Source organism: Carassius carassius, chromosome 44 (genome assembly GCF_963082965.1).
Source record: "Carassius carassius chromosome 44, fCarCar2.1, whole genome shotgun sequence".
Classification (NCBI taxonomy): domain Eukaryota; kingdom Metazoa; phylum Chordata; class Actinopteri; order Cypriniformes; family Cyprinidae; genus Carassius; species Carassius carassius.
In genome coordinates this window covers 5,052,948-5,080,777 of record NC_081798.1, presented here as the reverse complement: position 1 = coordinate 5,080,777, position 27,830 = coordinate 5,052,948, and the positions used below count along the sequence as shown (strand labels likewise).

At 38.2% G+C, this 27,830-nt stretch overlaps 2 protein-coding genes across 6 annotated transcripts in view; both read right to left on the bottom strand.

Moving 5' to 3' along the window:
- The window catches only part of si:ch211-51h4.2 (uncharacterized), a 111,522-nt gene extending 109,995 nt beyond the window's left edge, over nucleotides 1-1,527 (bottom strand). For all 5 annotated transcript variants that reach the window (XR_009427455.1, XR_009427454.1, XM_059538287.1 and 2 more), the window contains exon 1: nucleotides 1,354-1,527. Coding sequence is in view for 3 of the 5 variants with exons in the window: in XM_059538287.1 (XP_059394270.1) it covers nucleotides 1,354-1,471 (118 nt within the window). In the remaining 2 variants the exon portion in view is untranslated. The remainder of the gene's footprint in view (nucleotides 1-1,353) is intronic.
- Nucleotides 1,528-7,913: 6,386 nt separating this feature from the next.
- The window catches only part of LOC132126674 (inactive N-acetylated-alpha-linked acidic dipeptidase-like protein 2), a 254,781-nt gene continuing 234,864 nt past the window's right edge, over nucleotides 7,914-27,830 (bottom strand). The window contains exons 12-14 of the mRNA XM_059538097.1: nucleotides 21,011-21,104; nucleotides 17,471-17,669; nucleotides 7,914-9,363 (exon numbers count right to left, since the gene is read on the bottom strand). Of these exons, the coding sequence (XP_059394080.1) occupies nucleotides 9,177-9,363; nucleotides 17,471-17,669; nucleotides 21,011-21,104 (480 nt within the window). The 3' untranslated portion in view covers nucleotides 7,914-9,176. The remainder of the gene's footprint in view (nucleotides 9,364-17,470; nucleotides 17,670-21,010; nucleotides 21,105-27,830) is intronic.

The window sequence follows — 27,830 nt, the reverse complement described above, 5'->3', positions numbered from 1 at the left end:
TTATGGATGACCGTTTCGTGAACCTAGGAGAGGATTTGTGACTTTGCTTCAACAGTCTGGCGCTTCTGAATCCGCTAATTTAAGTATGTTTTGTTATTAGTTTAAGTATTTGCTATTGACTGTTCAAATGCAGAGTTTTGCACATTGTGTGTGTGTGTGTGTGTGTGTGTGTGTGTGAGTGTGCGTTACATTTCCGATAAGTGCTTGCAGTGTTCGGCCAATCACAATGCACTGGGTCAGTTGGCCAATCAGAGCAGACTGTGCTTGTCAGAAGGAGGGACTTAGAAAACGACACATTTGAGAGAGGTGGGGCATAGAGGACCTACAATAATGTATTTGAAAAATAATGTGTTTTTTGAACATTAAAGCATGTCAACATATTCTGTTACAACAAATACACAAAATAATGATCCTTAAAAAAGCATCATATGACCCCTTTAACCACTACCACTAACTATAAGCAGAATCAAAAATGGGAGTGGGAGGAATAGTGTAGGATTTACTTTGAAACAATTTTCACTCTGCTATTAAACACGGCTATTAAATCATACAAACACTAGAAACGACAGGAATAATTAAACGTGAAATTTTGAAGCAGAAAAACAGAGATGGGATTTTCTTGTAAAACATGCTCCATGCTCCATTTTATTAGGCTACTGTAAAAGATGTAGTGTTTTCAGATATCTCGGACGAGGCCGTACAAGAAACCGATTTGAATTATTGGATAATGAACAGAACTGATCCGGATCTCGAGTTCAACTCACTAACTCACTGATCTGTTTACAGCTGTGTCTCCTTTACCGTTCTGTGGAGGAAACCAAATCACACGGGTTTAGAACAAAAGGGTGAGTAAATGACCACAGCATTGTTATTTCGGATAAAGTACTCTTTTAAATTATATTTTGAAATCACTCAACATAAATCCAATCAGATGCTGGTTGGCCTTAGGTAAGTCTTTGACGAAACAGTTACATTTCTCAACTCACACTTTGACCATAAACAAAGACATAACGCTTAAAAATAACACCGGAAAAGATCAAATAACAACTCCTGTCAAGAGAAACAACCATAGTTTTTTTATTTATTTATAAAATAATAATAATAACAATAATGCTTCTCCCATGCATGCATGCGTGTGAAGTGCACGTTAATGGAACATTCAACGGTGGAGAATGACGTCATGGTATTGTATCTCTGAACTGGACATGACGGCGGCAAAGGAGATAAAGATGAAACGTGCTCTTTCCGTTATAATATAGTGTAAACGTTCAATTTAATGATATAGTGCGGGGTGGGTATTTTAGACCTCTGCATTGCTAGCACACATCAGTCTCTCTCTCCTCTGATACTCACAGCACTGCAGATAAATAAAGCTCAGTTTCCAGGGTCTATCCTGGTTTTTCCTTGCGCTTTTGAAAGACACTGGTGTCTCAGTGTTTTCTGAGATCTCCTCTGCTGCTGTCGCCATCATTGCATTTATATATTCCGTCTCTCGCGTGCATTCCTACTGGAAGCGCGTGATGCTGCGCGTGCGCGTCGAGTTGCAAGTGCGCGCTTTGTAATGTCACTGCCGCAACTGATACTGTAATTTGAAGGGGAAAAAAATAAGAACAGGAGGCGAAACTATAAAGCAAACCTATTCAGCAATCCTTTTAAATTGAATTGCTCTAACGTACTGATAAATGGAATATCACCTCAAAACAGCCAGAATGTTTTTCCGTGAAAGGCCTATAATGCAGTTGCTGTGGAATAGGGGAGAGCAGGGGCGAAAGTACCATTTTTCAGAAAAACATCATTTTAAAAGATAATGTTGTAGACAGAGATATATTTCTGCTGTGGTCAGTTACTCATAAGTGTGGTCTATCAATACCAGGTGGTATTTTGTAGAAATGTAGAAAGGCTTCAGTATAATTTCAATTTGAACATAAGTTGCACATACTTTTGACCCCATCGGTTGGGACGAAAGTAACACACAGGTGGGTTAAAAGTAACACAACAATATAAGCTAGATTTATTTTCTGTTACTCTTATTTTTATTAAGTATACCTGACTATGACCTTGTAAATATGTAACTGCAAACATATTCTGTCTTCTATTTTTGTAAAGAAAATTATTTAATTACATATTTATATTTATTTTTTTATTTTAAATTTAAGTTTAATCAAATGTCTCAAAACCCCACTGTACAAACTTTATTTTTTTATTTTTTATTTTTTTTATTTCAGTGTATTTTTATAAAACATTTTTTCAACAGAATGAACAATATAATAATTAAATTACATTGGCATAATATAAATTCTAAACATAATGTAACAGTAGGCCTATTCATGTTTCCATCCAGTTGTTTTTATGCATAAATTCAAAATGTGCATTAAAACATCTGGAAACACTGCAAATTCATAGGTGGAGGTGTAAAGGCTAAGGTATGGCTAAAACCTAAATATAACTAAGGTAAATGCGAGGTAGGAGCTGCCCAGATGTTCCTTTATGTCCAGAAACGCTCTCTCATAAACATCTGGATAAAACCAGACCACTGTTTGTCTTTCTGACCCTCACTCAGACATATTCTTTTGGTATAATATGACATAAACATTTTAATAAATGATGCAAGAGACAGAAATTCACAGAATAGCATGTACCGGAACAAAATAAATACTTCTTGTCACTGTAGCGGAACTCCTGGCATTTAAACCTGATTTACTTTTTACTAAAAAACTTTGATAATGCAAACTTTAGGATGTGTTAAAGCACTAAATAACCTGTAGATTGATCATTACTGTGACACATGAAACAAAAAAAAACAACACAACTAATTAAAAAAAATTACCGCTTCAATAATTTACTTTTTGTACTCGAAAACAGTTTTACTGACCTAACTGCGGGAAATGATGTGGAAATCACATGATATTTCTCAGCTCCATCAAGAATTGAATGCTGAATATACCGTCATAGCTGCAATGCAAATGCAGTAATAGGCTCTGAGAAAATCGCTTTGTTACTTTTGTCCCACGTTACTTTCGCCCCGGTTCTCCCCTAACTAACCAAAATATATGAATTCAAATATATTGAAAAAGCTATTTAATAAATACACACACACACACACACACACACACACACACACACACACACACACACACACACACACACACACACACACACACACACACACACACACACACACACACATATATATATATATATATATATTTATATATATATATATATATACAGTACAGACCAAAGGTTTAGACACACCACCTCAGTCAAAGAGTTTTCTTTATTTTCATGACTATGAAAATTGTAGAGTCACACTGAAGGCATCAAGGGCTATTTGACCAAGAAGGAGAGTGATGGGGTGCTGTGCCAGATGACCTGGCCTCCACAGTCACCGGACCTGAACCCAATCGAGATGGTTTAGGGGTGAGCTGGACCGCAGACAGAAGGCAAAAGGGCCAACAAGTGCTAAGCATCTCTCGGGGAACTCCTTCAAGACTGTTGGAAGACCATTTCAGGTGACTACCTCTTGAAGCTCATCAAGAGAATGCCAAGAGTGTGCAAAGCAGTAATCAAAGCAAAAGGTGGCTACTTTGAAGAACCTACAATATGACATTATCAGTTGTTTCACACTTTTTTGTTATGTATATAATTCCATATATAATTCCACATGTGTTAATTCATAGTTTTGATGCCTTCAGTGTGAATCTACAATTTTCATAGTCATGAAAATAAAGAAAACTCTTTGAATGAGAAGGTGTGTCCAAACTTTTGGTCTGTACTGTATATACAGTATATATAATATCAATAAACCTTTCAATAAATAGTTTGCATACAAGTAGTTTCTAACTATAAACTATTCAAATATATTAAAAACAAAAATCAGATTTTAATGTGAAATTCTGATTAAAATGTTATTATAAGTAACATTTTCTTGATAATAAACTTTACCCTTTTATCAGAGCAATTGGATGTTAAATCAAAGAGCTTTACAAGTCAGCATTAGCGTTTTAATACTCTCCCCATATAGTTTTTAGAGAAGGCGCTGACCTTTTCTGTTTACAACTGATTAAAGACATTTATAACAACAGATTTGAACAAGTCCCCATGGGATTGTCAAATAAACAAAAGTGATTATCACATGTGCTGGGAAACAAATATAATGGAATGGCAGAGCAGCTGTGTGGAAAGAAATACAACATTTTGCTAAAAAACAAACAAACAAACAAACAAAAAGCACTTATTTAAATGGCTGTAAGCCAACATTTCAAAACAGATATATCGAGACAGATTTCATCATTAAGCTCATTAAGGGAATTTTTGTTCAGAGACTCTGGAGGATAATTTCATTACTTTAGCCTAAACACTTGTAAAGACAACATAGGTGTTTGAGTGCACTATAACCCAAGTGTCGCTTCCTAGGGTCAGTATTATTATATTAACACTGGCCATCAGAATCACTTGTAATGCATCTATACCTGACAGAAAAGGGCAGATTATCATTATATGGGTTGTGAAACAGTCTCTCAGTTAAAAATGAAATGAGATTGATGATCCAACAGATGTTTTTCCAGCACTGGTATTTATTGCCTTAGGATCAGTTTATGTTCAGTCGCATACAAATCAAGCAGAGAAAAAAATAACATGCATCTGAAATCCTCTCTACCCTTATAACAGTTAAGTGCATTTTGAATATCACATTATATCGCTTCTCATTTTAAATATTCCTTTCTCCAACATTCCGTGAATTAAATAAAACCTTCCACCCGTTTAAACAGCGACAGCGTGTTCACATTGTCCATCCATTAGGTGTTTTCTGACCCATGTGGGTCTACGAGACATCAAACTAAAGACAACACAATTATATTTAATTCCCCACTGGCTATAAAAAATGTCTGGATTCAACCTCTGTGGACCATTGAGACCAAACATAAATGTCATTTAGTATCAGACATTAAATGCACTAAAATGTCATTTAGTATGTTTCACAAAACACACTGTATGAATTATGTTCAGGAGTGATGCTCTCCACACAAGCTTTGACATCCAATTTACAAGAGTGATTTAACATGCACTGCATTTACAACAATACTTATATAACGTTATGCCATGGAAAAAAAATACTGGAAAAAACTGTTTACAGATCTACTCTACATGTGTATTCAGTACATGGCTTTCTGACATACTCGTTTCTGACTGGTCAGTTGGCGCATTTAGCGGTTTAGATATTTTGTCGTCGCCTATATAACAACTCTCTATGTTTATTAGACTGCTCATTCAAGTAAAAGTGTAAATTTACCATTGCTTGGCAAATTTTCATGTCTTTTCAATAAGAATCCACACGATCTAGAATTTTTTTTGTGTGTGGGAGGGCGAAAATGTTCTCCACTTTACGAATATGAATGAAAAACTTAAACCTGCTGCAAAATTTACTGTATGTGGAGAAACATTTCCCCCCGACACAAAATTCCAAGTCAGACGGATTCCTATGGAAATGATTAGATTTCACTCCCAAGCATTTGTCAAACAACGATATGTGACTACACCTTAATTGAAACCAGTGTTACTTTCTTGTTCTATGAAAGCACAACTCAATTGTAGTGAAAATGACACTTGAGATTACTTCATTATTGTTAAAAATAGACATATTAATGAATTTATTTGGTGAGTAGCCGCATAATAAGTGAGATAACATATAGTCAGATGGCTGTTTTTGCAAAATAAACCCCTTCTGATTTGTGTAGGAGTCCTGATCACCCTATCTGGGTTTAATTAATGAAAAAAGGTTCAAAACTTGTCACTAAGGTTGTAGTACTAAAATGTACTTATTTACCCCTAAATGGTGCATATAAGGTTTTTTACTTTACTTTATATGGTACCATCCCAGTGACAGCTTTGTGTCTTGTATATGTTTGCTTGAATGCAGTTGGTTTTCTGTTGTGAGATGTTACACTGAGAAACAATTACTGTGCAATTTCATTGCCTGACCCTTTATTTTAGCGATGAGAATGAATAGCCTAATATTCTAAATCTAAACTCTTGTCTAACTTCTTTATCCTAATCTGAATAAAAACACTTCATGCATCTTGCAGCTGCAGTTTTAGAGAGATTTCACATGATATAAAATTCATACAAATGACTGCAATGCACAACATAACTGAACCTGAAAATTATCTTGGGTCAACAGAAAAAAATATGCCAGATTAAATTAAATGTATTTACATAATTATTTAGAAAATAAAATAAATACAATGGCACACATACTGTACAAACACACAGGCAGGTTGATAGTTTAACAGTTCATTTTAGTGCAGTGCAAATGAGCTGGACTGGGTTGTTTAGCGTAGTAAACCAGCAGTAGATGGGTCCACAGCATTTCTCCATGTGCAAATGCAGTATCTGTTTAAAAGGCTTGTCATAATTATCAAGGAAACGCTGACTCTGGAAAAATAAAACATGGTTTTAAATGGGTGCTCTCTGAAAATATGTTTCAGGGGGTTAGTAAACAGATAAGAAACAATGAAATGGCAGAAAGAAAACAGCAAAGGTTCTTCAAATGATTACTTGACAAATGAAACATTATAAATAAAAACAACCACAGTACAAGATATTTTGTTAAATGTTTGGTATTTAAATATCTGAGTGCAAATTGCTGCTCTAAAAGTATGTGTGAATCATTTGAAGGCACGTCAATAAATTAAAGCTGGGTCAAACTAGATTCCCTGAATTTTGTGTTTCTAATTAAGCTGTTTTTCTATCTTAGGAATTGTTCACCAAAAAAAGGAAAAACATACTGAAAATATACTAACCCTCAGGCCATCCAACATGTAGATGAGTTTGTTTTATCATCTAAGCATTTGGAGAAATTTGCTCCTTGCATCACTTGCTCACCAATGGATCCTTTACAGTGAATGGGAGTCCAAACAGCTGATAAAAACATCACAGTAATCCACACAGCTACAGTCCAACAATTCATATCTTGTGAAGTGAAAAGGCTGTGTTCTTTACAGACATTTTTTTTTTACTTCAGATCATTGCTTTTGGAATCAACAGTTCAATGTTAAAGCATCTTAATGATTCTTACAAACACACAGCTTTGCACTTCAGAAGATGTTAAAGGTTTAGTTCACCCAAAAATGAAAATTAGCCTGTTATTTAGTCACCCTCAAGCCATCCTATGTGTATAAGACTTTCTTCTTTGAGACGAATCCAATCAAAGTTATATTAAAAATGGTCCATGCACTTCTAAGCTCTATCATTGCAGTGGGCAGGTGTTTCTGTTCAACAGTTCAAAACACGTTAAATAAAGTGTGCACATACTTTATAAAAAGTGCCTCACACGGCTCCAGGGAGTGAATAAAGGCCTCCTGTAGTGAATCCATTCGTTTTTGCAAGAAAAATATACATATTTCAAATGTTATAAACACTTTTCTATCACTTTCGCTACTGTCGTATGTGGAAGCCGAAGCTCCCTCCGCATACGTCCTACTGTACGTCATCCGTCGTAAAAGCTTCTACATGTATGTACGACAGTCAGCAGAAGTGATAGAAAAGGGTGTATTACGTTTGAAATTATATTTTACTTAAAAAAACGAATGAAATCACCACAGGAGGCCTTTATTCATGACCCGGAGCCAATTGAGGCATGTTTTATTATGGATGCTTGTGCTTTATTTAAAGTGTTTGGGACTGTTGAACAGAAACACCCACCCACTGCAATGATAGAGCTTGGAAAAGCAGGACATTATTAATATAACATCCACTAGATTCGTCTGAAAGAAGAAAGTCATATACAACTAGGATGGCTTGAGGGTTAAACACAGGCTAATTTTAATTTTTGGGCAAACTAATCCTTTAACGGATGGACTGTAAACGTGTGGATTACTGTGATGTTTTCATCAGCTGTTTGGACTCCCATTCACTGCAGAGAATCCATAGCATTGCAAGTGATGCAATGCTAAATTTCTCCAAATGTATTCTGATACAGAAACAAACTCATCTACATCTTGGATGGCATGAGGGTGAGTAGATTTTCATCAAATGTTCATTTTTGGGCGAACTACTACTGTAAAAGTTAAGTATCTAAAGTAAAAGGGAAGATATTAGTTTTATCCTAATTCCCCCCAAATAGTTACCAGAAGAAAAACAACATTAGTGCAAATGCTGAGAACAAATACACTGGCCTCCAGAATATAAAAGACGTTAACTTGACATTACCATGACACAGTCCATTATGACATCATACACCTGCACTGTTTGTGTAGCTTATATATTTGCCATCATGGCTCCTCATTGGTCTAATGTCACCCAATCAAATTGCAAATTCAATTCAGCCCTCTTAAAGACTTGCCTCTGTTCACCTTGAATTTATGACCTATAAACTAAAATACTATGACTACTTTCATATACAAAACTATTAGTACATTACAAACGATACCACTACTGTATTGCCTAAATGCTTTTTTTTTTGTATCAGAACAATCATTACCCTGAATTCTTGTTTTGTTGACTCAAGCTCTCTTAGTTCAACTTAAATGGGTTTACCTGCAGTTCCTATTTTTTCTACAGATTCTTAAACAAACACCCCTGAGAGATTGTCACAGTAGCTTCCTTTCAGCTTTCTCTTTTCAATCAGACAGTATCAGTATTAGTACATTCTGCATTATCACATCTGACTCCATGTTGATTTCGAGTCACAGCATTTCTCCTTTTTCAAAGGTCATTGCTTGCCATTTGAAAAAATGGTGGACTAGTCTTAGTATTATTAACCAAAAAACATATATCCTAAAAACATTTTGAAATGTGTTTCAAACATCAAGTTGAACCTGCTTTGAGTCCTGACTTCCAGTCGTCCTCTTGGGTTTGTGTGATTGGAAATATAAGTGATAAACCTGCTGGTATTTTTCCCCAGAACAAAAAGTCTCGACCCTGCGAGCTCCCTGACTCTTTTGTCATCAATCTTTCTAGATCCATTTTTGAACATCATTAGAGGAACAAAAACAATAACTTAGTATTGGCCTGAAGAAACTCCTCAAGTGAACCTCAGGTTAATAGTGCACTTAATAATGATACCCTCTATTTCTCAAAGTGTCTTCAGATTCCTTGGAAACCTCTGTGTCGACCAGAGGATCTCAGGATTGTGTCATATTCTGACGCCGTAAGGTGTGTTCTCTTTTCAGATGTCATTGCGGGATGTCATTTTCATTCTCAAACAGGTTAAGTCCACTTTCTATGAGTTTGTCTGCTGAACTGATGGCACTGGTTACCAGAGTCAGGGACTGGTTGACGCTGTTGTGCCAGGGGACCTCTAGGGCATCCTTCAGGATTGAGAAGCGTGGAGATTGTCTGCTCAAGCAATAGAGAATGTTCCTGTGTGAGAGAGAAACCAAAGAGAGTGGGGTCTTCAAATGGAACACGAAGTTATAATTACTGAAAAAAATTCAAGTAACATTATTAATAAAATGAAAATAATAATACACTCAAATAAACCACAAAATGAATAGTAAAAATACAAAAACTTATATTATTCTTCCGGATGAATACGAAGTTTTTATCATTTCAGTGGTGCCGAAGCCCGGGAGAAGGAGGGACACGCTGCTGAAGATCCCTCGCCGCTGTGGTGAATCCGCGGTGCCATCGAGCAGGCGAGGAGTGTGCCGCCATGGACGCTCGAGGCGGTGGACTGGAGCGAGTTGCCGGGGACGAGCGAGCTCGCTGCCGACCACCCACGATATGGAGGGGCGGCTGCCGTCCGTGAGGGAGCGGAGGAGTCGGCGCCGTTCGCCAGGGGGCCGGAGCCTGCTGCCTCCGTGAAGGTATCCGGAGGAGCAGGGAACGGGGGACTCCTGCCGGCTGCCCAAAACTGGAGGAGCCGTCGCCGTCCACCGGGCGGCGGAGGAGTGTCGTGCCGTCCGCCGAGGGCCGTCCAGTGCCACCGCCAGGCACCGCGGAGGAGATCGCCCAGCCGGTGGAGGGCCGAGCAGCAGTGCGTCTTGGAACCAGAATTTTTTTTTTCTCTCCTCTCTCGTCTCTGTCGCTCCTCCTTCCATCTCCTTTTCTCTTGCCTCGTCTGTCCTACCCCCAGGTTCCCGCAGGTCCCCGTGAGCGGTCCCCCCCGGAGTGAGGGGGGGGGGTAAAGCGCAGTCTCGTGGGTACCCCCTGGCCTGCGAGGGGCGATGGGGGTATGTGGCGAGTGGGGCGGGGCCGAGGGACGTGGGAACAAGGAGTGAGGCCGGCAATGATTGGGCAAATCAGTGGCACCTGCGGCCCACCGCCGGTCTCGAGTCCCACGTAGGAGATGGAAGGATATAAAACTGGAGCGACGACAGTGAAGGACGAGAGAGGACCAGGCCTGGGCTTTTAGTTGTGTTTTGGTTTTTATTTGAGCGCACCAGTCGTCCGTGAGGGGCTGGTGCGCTGTTTTGTGTTTATTTTGTATTATTAAAATGTTCATTGTGATTGTCCGCCGGTTCCCGCCTCCTTCTTCCGGATGAATACTAAGGGTAATTCATTACAATAAATAAAAACATTAATAACAAAAAATACAATTATTAATAAACAAATTAAAATAATAAAGTAAAATAAATACTAATAATACAGTTATTTAAATACATTGAAACAATAGCAATATTTCATTAAAACATAAAACAACATTAAAAATTAATTAATAAAAAGTATTACATGACAGTATTACTTACATATCTCTCGATACTAACTGATATAAAAATTATAATTAAACTTTATTTGGAGTACTGCTTGTGCACAGTGCACATTTCTATTGACGAGGACTGTATGATCTTTGAATAATATCACTCTTTAAATGTAAATGTAATGAAATAGTTCCACTTTTAAAACAATAAAAATTTTACAGTATATCTTTAGTTGGACTTCAGCACTACTTCTTACAATTAAAGTGCATTAAGTACAAAATACGTTGTTTCAATGAAGCAGACTTTAAATATACCAGTTTAGTTATACAGTATGTGAATAATTTGTAAATGTATTTGTAGTATAACATGAAATAAATGTATTTAAAATACATTTATGTATATTTATTTTTCACTAGGAAATGCATCTGTAAAGTATTTTCAATCGACCATTCGGCCAAATTGTTAAGTGTCTGAGATTACCATTTCAGTAAAATTAACCACATTCAATTAATTATTCTGATGTGATATTTAATTTGATCAAAATGGATTGTTATTTCTTAGTATAGAAATAATAGTATAGAAATAAATATATTTTTCATTTTTTGATATTTAATTGTATCAAAATTGATAGTTATTTCTTTTAAACAAATAAAATTGTCAGCAGATGCACCCATGTTTTTATACACACATTGAGTAAAACATTGCTGCCAAAAAGTAGCAAATTATTATTATTATTATTTTTTTTTTTAAAGTAATTTTTCTGATTTTTAAAATAGGGTTCAATAAGTATCCTGTCATCCATGTGTATACACATTTTAACCATAAAAGACTGAAGTCAGCACACAAAATCAAATCAAACTATACTAAATTGTTGTTTTGGCTCTGAAATGTCACTTATGTCCTTCTGGTTCTCACCCCTTGAAATATTAATCTTTATTAATGCAACAAAAATCACAATGTGAAAAAGTTCAAATATCTCAGGGTTTGTGAACCCCAGTTTGAGAAATGCAATTTTTGGAGACAACTGAACTGAATCATTATTTGGTTCTTCAGGCTGGTACTTTGATCTCTTTCTAGATGGTTGCCAATGCTAATCTACCCTATCTGTGATTTAAGGTTAAAATAATCTAGATTTAGGATATGCCACATATGCCTTTCATCACGCATTGATTTCTGTTTTAAGAGTGTTTTAACCAGCTTCACACACCTGACCGTAATAAACGAGGCAATTCTTTACCTGTTAACAGATCGACTGAAGTTGAGAAAGAGCCTGTGACCTTCAGAATGCAAACTTTATAACGAACTTGCTAACTGGAAGGTATATATATTTATATATAATCATATTTTTGTTAAAAGCACATACTGTTCTTACTATAATTATTATGAGTTGTAAAGTATATATAACTGCACGCACATAATATTTATTAAATAAAAAGCCATTTAAGTGTACAAAGAGCATACACTTTCAAGACATTTCGCCTTTATAAATACAGATATACTCAAATCCAACTTAGCAAGTCAAAAAGTACTCTAAATGCATTTATTATAATCTAAACTATAGTTCATTTTTATTTAACTGCTGTTGAACACAGTCAAGGGTCCACTGGAATACTTTTCTGTGTGAACAGCTGTGAGTTATTCTACAGCACCTCCCCTCTTTGAACAGTCATTGAAGTTACCAGGTTTAAAGGTTTTCAACATTACATTACAAAGTTAAAACACCTTTGCCAAAAGCACAAGTTCCACAATCCAGATCTTTAGAAGCAACATAAGACCAATTAAACTACTGACCCACAATGACAAGTAGTGCAGGTTGTTCATTTTTCAAGTCTTGTCCCTTTTTTATGATTTCAGTCATATCTTTTTTACAGCAACTGTTGCTAGAGGTCTTCCTATATAACTCTGCATGAAATCTTTGAGATATTGATCTGGGCTCCCAGGTAACACCATATACTTTGTTTTTAATGGAGAAAGAGTTTTCCTACACAGCAGCTACAAATTGAGTTTAGCGTACACATCGGTGTCCCCTGCATGGGTCCAGATACTATCTTTTCCATATCTACTGCATATTGGCGTTTGTTTTATCTGCAGGAACAAACCCTCCAGAGTGTCTGTGAGTGCTATGGAGGTCAAACTCTTACCTGCACCCTGACACCGAAGGAACACTTATGTTTGACAAGCGTGCTCAATAATGACACAACAAAAAGTTGACAAAAGTTACATTTTTGTTTTACGATTTATTTACCATTTCAAACCCATATAAATTAACTTTTGGGATTGATGTCATAAAAAGGATGTCCATGGACCATCACACTTTGACGAAAATGTAGCTGTGGGATCTTTTTTGCGAGATTCACAATACGTAACATCATGTACATTTCGTGACGTATTCAATGTGAAATGTCCACGCTAAGTGGTGCTATGTGTTTTTTCGCCAAAATAGATGAATGTAAATATGACGTATATTTTATACAATGACCGTTTTCTCCACAGTTCTGTCTTGAAATGTCTGTTGAGTGGTGCTATAACTCTAATGCTCATTGACGTTTTAAAATAAAGTACCATCTGCACTACACCTAAACATACCTGATAGTATAAATAATAGCGAATGTAACAAAAACACAATAGCAAGCACAACATTTTAGCTTGTTTTTCGATCTGTCATCTTTGAGCTCTTTCCTTGTGAGTCATGTTTTCACTGGATTCATACCCAAGGATTCAACATCCAATTCATAAGTCCAATTCCATTCTGGCTGAGCTACCAATCAAGCTTGTTATGACCAGAAAGCGAAACATGGAGCTGTAATTAAATTAATTAAATAGAGTTAATTACTGTTGGAATCCACAGTGATGTGTACTTATCAGTATGTAAAAAGTTCCCAAAGGTATATGTTTGCATCATGCGATCAGGTTGCACTGTCAAGTTCTAAAAAAAGTTCCATAAAATACAATGATAACCTGTGTGCTAGAATCCACATATCCTGAAGGCATATGATAACTTTATATGAGATAACTACCGAAATGTAGGCCGTAGCCTTCAAACATCAATTGTTTATTTGAATATGAGCAAATTTCAATTTGACACACCATGACTGATTATAAAATGCTCAAGGGCATCAGTAATGCCAAAATTATATGGCGTGACACAGTCAGACAATGTATTTGAAAGATATTAGAGAGTTACATCAGAGAAGAAGATATGTTTTAGTGAATAATGACTTACATTTTAATCTGTAATATAAAAGCTATCATATGGTTTCAGAAGATGTGGAATATAGTCATATGGGTCACTTTTATGATACTGTGAGAGTGTTTTTTGTTACTGTATATTATACTGAAGCTTAACAGCCCTTAGTCACTATGCACTCCTTATATGGAAAAGAACAGCATGAACCTGCTGCTAAACGTCTCCTGTTGTGTTCCACAGGAGAAAGTAAGTCATAGGTTTTGCAATGACATTATAGTGTGTACATCAACAAAATTGTAATTTTGGGGGAACTGGGATTGCCTGTATCGTAAAAAGCAAAACATATTTTTCCAGTCTACCTTTCAATTCACTGGATAAAACTGATTAATAAACAGAGAGACAAGTGTATAAAACACAGGGGGTGAAACAGTGAAGATCAGTGAGAGGGTGTTAATTCTCACAGGCCAGAACCCAAAGAGAGATAATGAGCAGGTACCCTGATGAGTCTCCCTGCACTTCATCTTCTGTTAATTTAATAAAAACCACTCCAGGACACACTGATTGCCGCTGATTACAATTGCATGTTGCTTTGATAATAACAGGGCCCTCCTTCAGTCCAGATTAGCAAAACCAACAGACAGCGACAGCAGTGTCAAGAAAAAAAAGCAGAAGCAGAAATGCAGCACCCAGGGTGTGTCGTGGACCTTGAGGACCTATGGAAGATCAAACAAGCATTCACCCAAACACAAAAAGGAGAAATAATCAGAACGTCCATTATGGATCGCCGGCCACTCCATTATGGATCAAGCTGCAACACAGTTCCTATCAACAACAGAGGTGCATTGGTAAATCCCTGTTGAATCTTATCAAAGCAAATCGCTTTTATTGTCACATCACCAACAGCCATGCCGTGGTGAGTGGAATTCTGAAAAGGAGTGTTTGAGGACACTGGCTGAAGATCAGCATTTTATTCTGCTGAGCTGAGGAGTGAATCACAGTTGACTGAGGGATTTACTTCTATTCCCTGCGAGATGATTTGTGTGCGTACCTGCAATAGTGTTTTACCACGTATTTCTGGCCAAAGTCCTGTTGTTTTGAGATCCAGATCTCCTCCACTGAGAAGGTCTCAAGAAACCATTAACTCCGTAATGCAGGCCTACATTGTGCTTGACCCTTTGTTCACTCCTCTTTATATTTTCAAGCACCTAATCATGGCTGAAGAACAACCAGGAACATTGGATTTAATGAAGGACACACCACACACTTAGATGCTTTTGTATATATAAATATTCTTGACTTATTGACCTGCATTGTTGAATCGTGCAATCCCAGTGATGGCAGAAGCTGAAGAGATCAGCACAATGGCTAAATGATGGTTACTTCAGTTCATCGACCCACAAATCCCCCTTAGGGGTATCATGGGACTATAAAGGCTAATAAATTCCCATAGACTTCTACTATAATCTTGTGCTAATTATGGTCTTTCACAATGAACAACTAATAATCTTTACGATCATTCATTTTTTATGAACCTGGAGGCAGTTCTTTATAAACTGTATCTGTACCATACAAATATAAAATAAAGAGCCAGTACAGCTTTTTACAAATGCAATATAATTGTCATACTACGAAATGAGCATTTCTACACTGTAGCTCAATATTACAGCAGCTCTGAGAGGAAGCAGGCAATTTTATTTTACTTATTCTTTTTTTTTTATCGTTTCATTTTCAAGATGAGGCAGTGCTTCCGACACTCATGTCTGTGGTAACAAAATTTGGCAGAGATGCAAATTGCATGTCTCTCAACAGCATCTGCCCCAGTAGACCATGTGGAAGTGATGTCATCATTCACTCCCCACCAAAAACACAAGCAGGTTCCTTTTGGAATAGTTGATCCAAACAACTTTTATTTTTGAGTTAACTTTTTCTTTAAGTAATTAGGGTTATTTCAGATAAACAGTCCACCACTCTGCCAGGTGCATGGTGATTACAAATTCAGCTCAACGTGCAACAGTTTTCAAAGCAAGATGCTGCAGTTGCTTAGTCCAACCAACAACGCAACATAGCACTCAATTGCATAGAGCCTTTGTTCTTAATTCTAAAATTAGCTGTAATATCAAGTACAAAATAGCAGATTTTAGATTACTTGTTCATCAATATATCAAATGTATACCAAATCCATCCATTTCATCATGAATTTCAACATGAATGTTACTATCCTGTGAGAAGTTTAAATACTCATTTTTGGTTCCTTGTCTGAATGCAAACACTTTTCAAAAGCTTTCGAAGATGAAGGCATAGAAAAAATAAATTACATCTTATTTAATTTATGCATTCTACAAGATGCTTGAAGTCTTTAAAGAATGATCACACTCATAGATTGCAAAGACACAAACTTCTTTTTAAACCTGTGTTAAACCTTGAGCAATATTTGCTACTTTTTTTGTTTTCCGTAAAGTCTTTGAAAAAAAGTTTGCAGGTTTTGCACGTACCAACTCTCTTTATCTGTTCTCACAATAAACTTTTTCAGCTTTCACTCACCCCAAACACTCAATAATTAATACCGCTCTGTTGTCAGGTATATCAAAGTTTCCACCACATGTTTCACCTCTTTTCGCTTCCTCTGAAACTTATATGATACAGTACATCACGTGAGCTTTGCATGAAAGATCGTCTCAGTTACGTATGGTAACCTTCGTTCTCTGAAGGATGGAATGAAAACGTCACGTCGGTGACCGACAAGTTGGGATATCGCTTCGATAGACCAATCTACTTTGAGTGTAAACTAAACGAGCCAATGCATACTGGCATGCAATTATTGCATCAGGCCACCCCAAGCTACCAATCATCCATCCTCGAGGACTCGGACGCGGTGGAAGTTTCCACTGGAGCCCTAACCTCTCGGTGGCCCGGGAAAGCATAGCCGTCATGTCCGGATCTGATTCAGGCTTTCCTACCATCCCGGAGGGCAGCAGCTTGGGCGAATCTTCATCAGAGAGCTCTCCCTCCGATGCGGAGATCGATTGGAGGTGCTGGAGGAGTCGTCTTTATAAAGATGCACCAGTGGAGCTCTTTTAGAGAAATATGCTTTTTAGGAAATGCTCTCTTAGTGGTGAGGCACACAGGGGAGATGACCGCTTATTATATATCTTGTTATATTATACTCACGCTGTGATCAGCGGTAGCTGGATGCAATAATTGCATGCAAGTGTGCATTGGCTCGTTTAATTTACACTGGAAGTAGATTGGTCTATCGAAGCGATATCCCAATTTGGGATAACACTCAGGAACGCACGAGTGAAACGGCATCCTTTTAAGGACGATACATCGTCTTTATAAAGCCGCACCCGTGGATCTCTTTTAGAGAAATATGCTCTTTAGGAAATTCTCTCTTAGTGTTGAGGTGCACAGGGGAGATGGCCGCTTGCAACACAACTGGAAGTAGTAATAACTGCATGCCAATGTTCATTGGCTCATTTAGTTTACACTTGAAGTAGATTGGTTTATCGAAGCGATATCCCAATTGGTCAGTCACCGACATGACGTTGAGTGTGACAAACTGAAAGGGAATTCATGTTATGAAAATGTATGGATTCTTTAAAGCATAGTTTATGTTGCAATCTTGTAAGCCAACAGTTACCTGTAAAGGCCGAGAGGTGGGTTTGGGATAAGGAAGCTTTTTTCCAGGTCTCGTAGGACGTCGTTGAGCATGCGTACGTGGGCGGGATCTCTCTCTTTGGGGTCATTGGCAGGACGCATGACCTCAGATTGGAAGAAAGCTGAGTTGTCTCTCAAAGATGCAGCCACGTTTAGCAGGTCCTGCCGGCAAAGTGGGTCATCTGAAAAATATAAGACAAGAATTATGGATATTCAAGTATGTCTGAAACACTATTTCCTTGAAAAAAATGTGCTCTGGTTATTTAACAGCAATAACCTTGATTGGATGACTTTCCATTTTTAACTCAACATCAAATTTAGCACAATAGCTCCAGGCACCAAAAATCATAATTCTTGTCATTTTTATGCAGAATAACATGGATGGACAAATTGGGCTTAATGCATTGCAGTAGCTATTAAATACACCTCCCTGTCACTCAAAACAGCTTTTATCTCATTTCACTTCATCGTCATGCTCCTAATCGTCTCAGACGCACCCTTCGGCTCTGCACTTGACTTCACTTCTTGTTAGCAGCAACTGTTATGACAGCTTAAGTGCAACCCTCAAAAATCCAGCAGAGCACTGGCCCTCAAAATTAAACAGCATAGTATTTAACGCCAAATCTGTGCTAAACAAAGATGCACCCCTGGCATACCTCCATCTGCCCGGAAACAAAAGCTAACAAATGAGTCGAAGACATGCATATTCATCCAGTTTAACAAGGTATGTGTTAAAAAAATGTGATGTGACTGCAAATATAGTATAGTGTCAGTATAGCATTTAGGGCTTGAATTCAAAAGCATACATTTAAAAACTAACACATTTCTGATATATATCTTTCAACTTGCTTACTCAAGCATGCTTCTATCATGTGCTAAGTAGAAGCTGTTAAGAACTGTTCAACCTCTCAAAGATAATGCCAGGTCTGTGGCGGGTGGGTGTGCATATTAACAGGCTAGTTCATAATGTTGCTTAGTTGAAGATTATTTCACAGATTTTCAAGCAGAAGTGGCATTTACTAAAATCTAAATTTTGTTGGTAACAAAAAATTTGAAGCACACTTATTCTGAAAACAGTAGCATTCACTTATTGGAGGCAATTCTATATAGATAGACAGCATTTGACATAAATAGCACTTGAGACTTCATGTTAAATGTTTATTTCTGATTATTTAATAAGTGTTCAAAATTGTATATATATACTGAAAATAGTGTTTTTGTGTGTTCTTTTTTTTTATTAATACTTACAATATTTTCTGCCCCGTCTGTCATCTTAAATTTGATTGATTGATTTTCATTTTCTAATTTTCCTAATCTTGGCGCAATGCTTTATGGGATTGTCTTGTAAGCAAATGATTTGATACTGCCTTAGAATGTGGTTAAAACAAGGTATGTTGATTTATATGTTAAATAAAGTTCAATTATGGATAAATCTGTTAAATCAAATTCTACAAATTCATATTTCACAGGGATTTCACAAAGTTTCAATTCTGACTCAACAATGATGAGTTCTAGGTAATTCTAGCAGTTCAAATCCCAACTTTGCTTGATTGAGTGATGGGTATCATTGGAGAATATGTTTATGAATATATTTCAATTCTTTGGAGGATATGCAAAACTTTTAAGTAAACAGAAAAAAAAATCTACAAACTTGAACACACACACTGTCTCCGTCTTTCTGTCTTTCTCTGCAGAATGAAAAGCACTCCCTGCAGTAGGACTGCTGTAACTCATCACTCACTGTAACACAGACAGCAGAAGACCCAGTGAAACTGTCACCAACTCAACTGAGGTTTACAATTTCACAAATGACGAAATGCATATCACTTCAAAGTTCCATGTTTGTGGCTTCAGACAAGACAGATGTGGGAAAGCATCTATAGTAATATCATACCAGACACCCACAAGACACATATGCAAGCATGAAATTAACACATAGTTTGTTACTCTATTTTTAATTTATACATTTACATATTATTTGATATATCAATATCTCTGTGTGTGTGTGTTTGTGTAATGCAAATGCATTTCACAGCGAGTTGTACAGCGAGATGGAGCACAAAGGGATGCAACGTTCTCAAGATTCTTTCTGGACTATTGACACACTTTAAAAATGCAATGTTTGTGGCAAAAGCTTAAAAAAGCTTGATGCAACACCCCCCAAAACATCTGCCAGTACCAGTGGGGTTTCAAACAAGATGCATTCAAAGACAACTTTTTCCAGAAAGGATCTTATTGTGCAAGTTTATAAAACAGCTAAAGCAGGCCGTCAGTAAATTGGCAGAAAAAAACTAAACATTAAAATCTAAAAGGAATAGTTCAATCAAAAATTACCACCAGGGCATCCAAGATCTTGATGAGTTTATCCTGCCATATATATATATATATATATATATATAATTCCAGCTATGCTTCTAGCCACTTGAATGTGCTTTTATACCTGACAAAGGTACAATGAGATCACAAGGTTTAACTCAACATCTGGAGGAGACTTCATTCCTTCAACCTCCAAATTACACAGAAAAGACTTCAGATTAGGGTATATCTGTCAGGAAACAGCTGGAAGCGCCAGTACGTAATAAAATGTGGGATCAAAAGTATTTTGGATGTTTTCTATCCCAAACATTGACAGTGAAAATGCCTTGATGAAGCATCTGTGGGATTTTCTCAGGCGTGCAATGCGTCAGTCCTTCAGCCCCGCTGCAGCCGAGACAGTAAAACAAAAGATTGGACACGAGTGTTTGGCACGGGTCTGGTGAAATGTCAATACTGCACAGCATTAAGGGCTTTGCAGTCTGTCTTCATGTGGCAGGATTATGTGGCAATTACATTTCTCACCTGTCCTCTTCTCAGTGTTCATGAATATTTAAACACAAAGGAGCATCGCTCCAGCAGAGAGCCAGAACAGATTCAGAGGAGAAGCCCTCAATGTCTCTCTGCAGAGGTAAAAAACGGCAAACCTGCGAGCCACTGTATAATCATTTAATGTTATTTGAATCTCTGAAATCCAATTCTGCAAGACTTTGAAAATGTAGAGAACATTTGGAAATAAAAGCCTGTCAAAAGCTTATTACTACCTCTGGGTTTCTTTGGCTCTGATGAAGTAGAAAGTATAAAGCGTTTTCCGCTTGTGGGAATTTTCTCCCTTTTTGTTCCCCATCTAAGGTAAAGCTCTTTATTTTAAAAAAGTGCCAGAGCGATGGCCAATCAGGTCTGAAGCTTATAAGCCCATTTGATCTGAGCACAGAGAAATGGTTGGCACCAGTTTGAATTTAACAAATGCAGAAATCAAGATCATTCTTTCAGCGCCCGTTTTAAACTGTGAATGGAAGATTGATAGGTTCACCCAAACAGATGATTTCTGCGTTACTCATCTTTATGGGAGGAGTCAGGACTGACACAGAGCAGATCCAGCTTGTAACAGCCTTGAACTTCCAGAAGTTCTGCCAACATACTTTAATTTTGTTAAAAAATTCATTAGGAAAGTAAATTGTAAAATAAGTTTTCAAAGGTGCAATCTTACCTTTGAGTTTGTTCTGAACATCAAGAGCGATATCCAAAGGGTAAAATGGAAGAACGGGGTCCGTAGCAAGTCGCAGGATGGCCTCGGCTGTGATCTAAATCAATAAAAGACAAAAAGCTCAACCAAAACTCTGCCAAGTCAATTTATTGATTATTTATCGATTGACTGACTGATTTTATTATATTAATATTGTCTCTAAAATAACCAATATCACAAAAAAAATTATTCAATCATTGTCACTACAGTACCACCAAAACCAAACTTCTAAATACTGTATTTATTTTGTATTATTCTTTATTAATGTTTTATTTATCTTTTTATTTGTTTTGTATTCAGGGTTTCAACAAATGGATTATGCAGCACAACTGTTTTCAACATTAATAATAATAAGAAATGTTTCTTGAGCAGCAAAACCACATATCAAAATGATCATGTGACACTGAAGACACACTTTTAAATAGACTGTTTTACTTTAAATTGCAATATTATTTCAATTTCATAATATTTTATGGGAAACTGCTCATAATATTTCAAAATCTTACTGTTTTACTTTTTTTTTATTAGAACATACTATAAAAGTTACACATCAGAGATAATCAATAGGGGTGAGGATATTTGAAAAGATAAAAAATAAATAGAGAAAAAGTAAAAAACAAAAAAAACAAAAACCTTTTCAGTTTCAACAGTTTTAAAATAAGGATGTGTAAAAAGATAATCAATTTGCTTTGTAAAAACTTATAGCTGCATATATATATATATTCCAGCCCAATATATTATATCTTGCTGCAAAGACATGTTGTACTGTATTTTTGATGAAAACCAAAAACATGGAAAACCCAGATGATTTAAGAGAAATATCACTCAATTTTTAAGTTCAATTATGCAACTATTGTAAAACTACTATTGATTTATTAATTTGGCTCAAAATCTGAAGGCACTTTAGGTGAACATTCCTCTTCCATTCTTTTAGCAATGGATTGTACAACACCCATATTTATGTTTTAAGTGTTTTAATTCCCACAGTGCTTCTTTCTAATGGGCTTAGATAACAAGAGCATTTTTATGCTGCAAGTCTTTCAGCGCTGAAGCATAATTATTGGTTACATTCCATCTTATCTTTCCGACGCTCTTCTATTGATTTTGATTCCTTGTTGGATTCTGTTGCATTCTGCAGTGGCTTCTGATGGCTAATTGTAATTGTGCAGTCAGTAAGATCTGTTATAAGCTTTTCCTGCATCCACAGTGCCCACTGATCAAACGTTATTGATTCTCCTACCATCCCTTCACATCATGTATGAGGTTAACACACAGGCAGGGAAACTGCACAGCTTGAACATGTATCGAATGTGGTTCTATCATATGGTAAGTGTCCCTTCTGTCTGACCTCTGTGAAAGCTACATCTCATTCAGCCATTAAATATACACAGGTCAGCTCTTGTATAATACAATATTTCTATATCACCAGGGATGCATTTATTTGATTAAATACAGTAAAGTGCTTTCGTATAGTATAGTAATATTGTATTTTAAAACTATGGTACTTTACTTTCTATTTTAATGTGTTTTAAAATGTTATTGATTTCTGTGAAGGCAAAGCTGAATTTTCAGCATCATTAAACCAGTCTTCAGTGTCACATGATCATTCAGAAATCATTTTTAAAATGCTAATCTCATGTTGAAAATATTCTTTTTATTATCATCAGTACTCAAAACAGCTACTTTTGTGTTGTGTAACCATAATACACTTATATTCAAAACATTGGTGTAAATTAAAAAAATAAATAAATAAATAATACATTTACTCAGCAAGGCCGCAATTAATTGATGAAAAGCGACAGTAAAGACATTTATATATTATAAAAATTTTCTATTACTTTTTTTTATTATATGTATATAAAGATCAAGATATTGAGAGCTGAGCTTTAACTTATATCACCCATATGAGGACCATGGCTCAGTGGGTAACCACTATGCTGCAACCCCAAAATAAATGCCCTTTAAAGGGTGATGAAACCCCAGACTACTTATTCTAAGATTTTAGCAGAGGTGTTTGTGTTGCACATCATAGAAGACAATGTTAGCATCCGCTAATTTTAACTGTTGGAGAAAATTGGTTAATTTTAGGCTTTTTTGCTCTATTTTCATCTTCCGGATTTAGAATCTACATTGTGTTGACGTCACGATTTTTGACATGGCAATGGACTATAGTACATTGATGACGCGTTGGTGTCTATTCAATTATTCATGAGATTGCGTGTTTATCCTATGAGAAGACGCTTCGCTTAATTATTCACAACAGCATGTGTTGATTTGCTATGAAAGACTCATCAGAGTGTGAAATGACATCGCACACATTAACAGAGAAACATTCATGGATCGCAGAAGAGTGTTTGTTTTTTTTTTGTAATAAGAGTTCGGCACAAACGCGATTCATTCACTTGGTGAGTGTAACCGTTTTTATAGCTCTGTGACACAACCTGTCAGAAGGCTTATATAAACGCCACAGAATAATATATATGTCTCATTTGTGAGTCGCTTTGAATAAAAGCATCTGCTAAATGACTGAATGTAAGTCTAATATGTTTTCGATGCAGAGTGCAAATGGCTGTGCATTTATTTGTGCTTTTAGCTCGATGGGAGCGAAATGAAACTTTCTGAACGCAAAGCTTTGTGTGCCGTCTGTCTCCCCTCTTCCCGCTCCCCCGGTCCGCTGCACACCACGCCCACTTTTTTAGCATTTTTTAAAACCGTGGTGAGAACTAACCTGTGCTGAAATGGGGGGTTTCATGACCCTTTAAACATCATAAGTACATTAAAATTAATTTATTATTTTACTGTGTAGAATAAACAAGAGCAACCTACATCCCTACACAGGATAAGCAAATTTGGAAGTTTGGAAAAAGTGGGCAGATGGTTTGGTGAATGGATGTACAAGAGCAAGAACCAGGATTTTTAAATAAAATTATGGTAACACTTTACCTAAAAACTTTATGTATAGTGGATTAAAAAGTAGTTTTAATGCATTCATTAATTATGCCTTGTAATGCACCTTATAATGCATTTTACAATCTCATTAATAATTGTAACATCTTGGTTACATATGGTAACCCTCGTTCCCTGAAGGAGGGAACGGAGACATCACGTCGATGACCGTTGAAATTGGGATATCGCTTCGATAGACCAATCTACTCCCAGTGTAAACTAAACGAGCCAATGCACATTGGCATGCAATTATTGCATCCAGCTGCCGCTGATCACAGCGTGAGTATAAGAAGGCAGCAGGTGCAATGCATACCAGGCTTTTGCTGAGCAGCTCAGCGGCGGTACAGCAACCATGGCGACGGGATGTGACGTCTCTGCTCCCTCCTTCAGGGAACGAGGGTTACCATATGTAACCGAGATGTTCCTTTTCAGTCGGTCACTCTCGATGTCACGTCGATGACCGACGAAATTGGAATCCCTACCAAAGCACCATGGGTGCTGCCCCTTCCAGCTGCCTGCGCCCCTATTAGGTGAAGGTCGGGGCTCAGAACAAGTAGTTCCACTCATCAATGTCAAAGCACTACCTCACTGGGTGAGATTGGATAACACTGGGAAAACGTATCCGTTCCGCTTAGAACAGGGATGCCGCGGAGGCCCCATCCTTCCAGAAGGAGTTTGCGGGAGCAAATACACATATAGCATCCGTTTAGGTGTATATGGAGAAATTTGAGGTGATTAAAACCCTCTTGGGAAGGCAGAAGTCTGCCGGGGAAACACATACTCTAAGGCTGTACCATGGACTATACACATACGAGTACCGCTTAGGTCTCAATATGATACCCAGCCTTCCGTGGTTCTCAAAGATTCATCATGAAGGCCTGCCGCCGGATGTTCTGCCACTTCCAGCTGCTTAGGGTGATGGAGGATCTCAACAGGGTCTACAGTACGGACACTCTGGAGCAGTTTAAGCAAGCCGAGGGCCTCTCAGTGCCAGCACCTGTCTGAGGTGAGAAAACAGGAGGATACCGGCTCTACACGAAGGCTATAGAACCTAGCGAACCGCAGCTCTACAAATATCTGTCAGTGAGGCACCACGAGCCAGCGCTCAGGAGGACGCAACACTTCTAGTTGAGTGAGCTCGCCAACCTGAACGGGCAGGGCACACCCTGTGCCTGATAAGCCAGGGTTATGGCATCCACAATCCAGTGGGTCATCCTCTGCTTAGAGACGGCATTCCCCTTCTGCTGGCCTCCGTAACAGACAAAGAGCTGGTCTGAGGCCCTGAAGCTTTGTGTCCGGTCTACATAGCATCTCAATGCTTGGACAGGACAGAGCAAAGCCAGGGCTGGGTCTGCCTCCTCCAGGGGCAGCGCTTGCATGTTCACCACTTGGTCTTTGAAGGGTGTAGTGGAAACCTTGGGCACGTAGCCGGGCACGTAGCCGGGGCCGGGGCCGGGGCCTCAGGATTGCCTGGGAGTCAGTCGGCCCAAACTCTAGGCACGAATCGTAGACCGATTATGCATGCAGGTCCCCTACACTCTTGATGGAGGCCAGTGCAAGCAGGAGCAGAGTTTTCAATGAAAGAAACTTTAGCTCAACTGAATGCAAAGCCTCGAATGGGCCCTGCTGTAGTGATTTAAGCATGAGAGTCAGGTACCAAGAGGGTATAGGGGGGAGCCGGGAAGGGTTTAACCTCCTGGCTCCTCTAAGGAACCTGATGATGGGGTCATGCTTACCTAAAGACTTCCCATTCACAGGGTCATGGTACGCAGCAATAGTAGCAGCCTGGACTTTGAGGGTGGAGGGAGACAGCCTTCGCTCCAGCCCCCCTGCAGAAAGGAAAGCATGACCGCAATCAGGTATCTTCGGGGGTCTTCCCCGCGAGAAGAACACCACTCGATGAACAGGTTCCACTTCAAGGCATAAGCGTGTCTCGTAGATGTTGCTCTTGCCGAAGGGATGGTGTTCATTACCTCCTGGGGTAGGTCACCTAGAACCTCCGCGTCCCATCCAGGGACCAGACATGGAGTTTCCAAAGGTCTGGACGTGGGTGCCAAATGGTGCCCCATCTCTGAGTCAGTAGATACTTCCTCAGAGAAATCAGTCAAGGAGGGGCTGTCAAGAGGAGCACTAGTTCGGGGAACCAAGTCCGAGTGGGCCAATACGGTGCCACTAGCAAGACTTGCTCTTCGTCCTCCCAGGCTTTGCACACTGTGCGAGAAGGCTCACTGGGGGAAACGCATATTTGCATAGGCCCTGCGGCCAGCTGTGTGCCAGTGCATCTGTGCCGAGTGTTCCCTCGGTCAGGGAGTAGAACAGCTGGCAGTGAGAGGTCTCTGGAGAAGCAAACAGGTCTACCTGAGTGGCTCTGAACCATCTCCAAATCAGCTGGACCATCAGGGGATGAAGTCCCCATTCTCCTGGGAGCATTGTTTTCAAGACAGCTCGTCGGCTGTACGATTGAGCAGGCCCGGAATGTGAACAGCACGAAGTGACCTCAGAACCTTCTGACTCCAAAGGAGAAGGTGGTGGGCGAGTTGCGACATGAGACGGGAGGCCACATGACTCATCCACGAAGGCCACCTCAGCGTGCTTGGCACCCTGTGCTGAGGTGCACAGGGGAATTGGCCGCTTGCAACATGACAGGGGGTAGTGCAGTCTGAAGTGTGCTAATGTAAAAGCCAAAACATGTGGCTCTGAACCATCTCCAAATCAGCTGGACCATCAGGGGATGAAGTCCCCATTCTCCTGGGAGCATTGTTTTCAAGACAGCTCGTCGGCTGTACGATTGAGCAGGCCCGGAATGTGAACAGCACGAAGTGACCTCAGAACCTTCTGACTCCAAAGGAGAAGGTGGTGGGCGAGTTGCGACATGAGACGGGAGGCCACATGACTCATCCACGAAGGGGAATTGGCCACTTGCAACATGACAGGGGGTAGTGCAGTCTGAAGTGTGCTAATGTAAAAGCCAAAACATGATGCTGAAACACCTGACATTTTCCGTAACTGCAATACATCAAAATCATACATTTTCTTGTTCTCCTATTTATTTATTTATTTATTTATTTATTTTTTTATTTCTTATTAAAGCCCTAAGTGTAAGTTGGTTTGACGTGGAATCCATCATAGACAGAGAGATTCCAGCATTGATTTCAGCAGAGAGAGCATTAATCTACAGAATGTGCCTGAACCCAAAAGCTGATTTTTTATTTATAGCATCATTCCTGGAGATGCTCTTTAGTTCTTCTCTTCTGTCTTTCTATTGGGTGGCAGAAACCTATAACCTACAAGAAAAAGGCAGTTGAGATGAGGACCATCACACATTCAACTGGTTCTAATACTACTAGATAACTACATTCACATCATCTACATTCTGCAGTTGGATTCCTTCACTCCAGACTTTCACAATGTTGTTTAGAAATGTTTTGGCAAATTTCATCATCTACGACATCAGTTGCCATCTGCAGACACTTTATGGTGGTGAACAGATGCACGTTAAGAAGTATGGCTGCTGTCAGCGTCTTTAAATGACAAAAGACGAATATATATATATATATATATAAAGAGAGAGAGAGAGAGAGAGAGAGAGAGAGAGAGAGAGAGATTCAAATTGTGCTATTAGCAGGAAAGAAATATATATTTTATGTTATTACTGTCTTGAATGTAAAACATTATTATTATTATTACAGATGTGACATATACAGATGTCACAGAAACATTTAATTTTATCATTATAATTTAATTAATTTATTTTTTATTATTATTAATGTCCGTACAGGATCCCAGATACCACTAAACATTTGATATTTTATTATTATCTCTCTAAAGTACCACATAT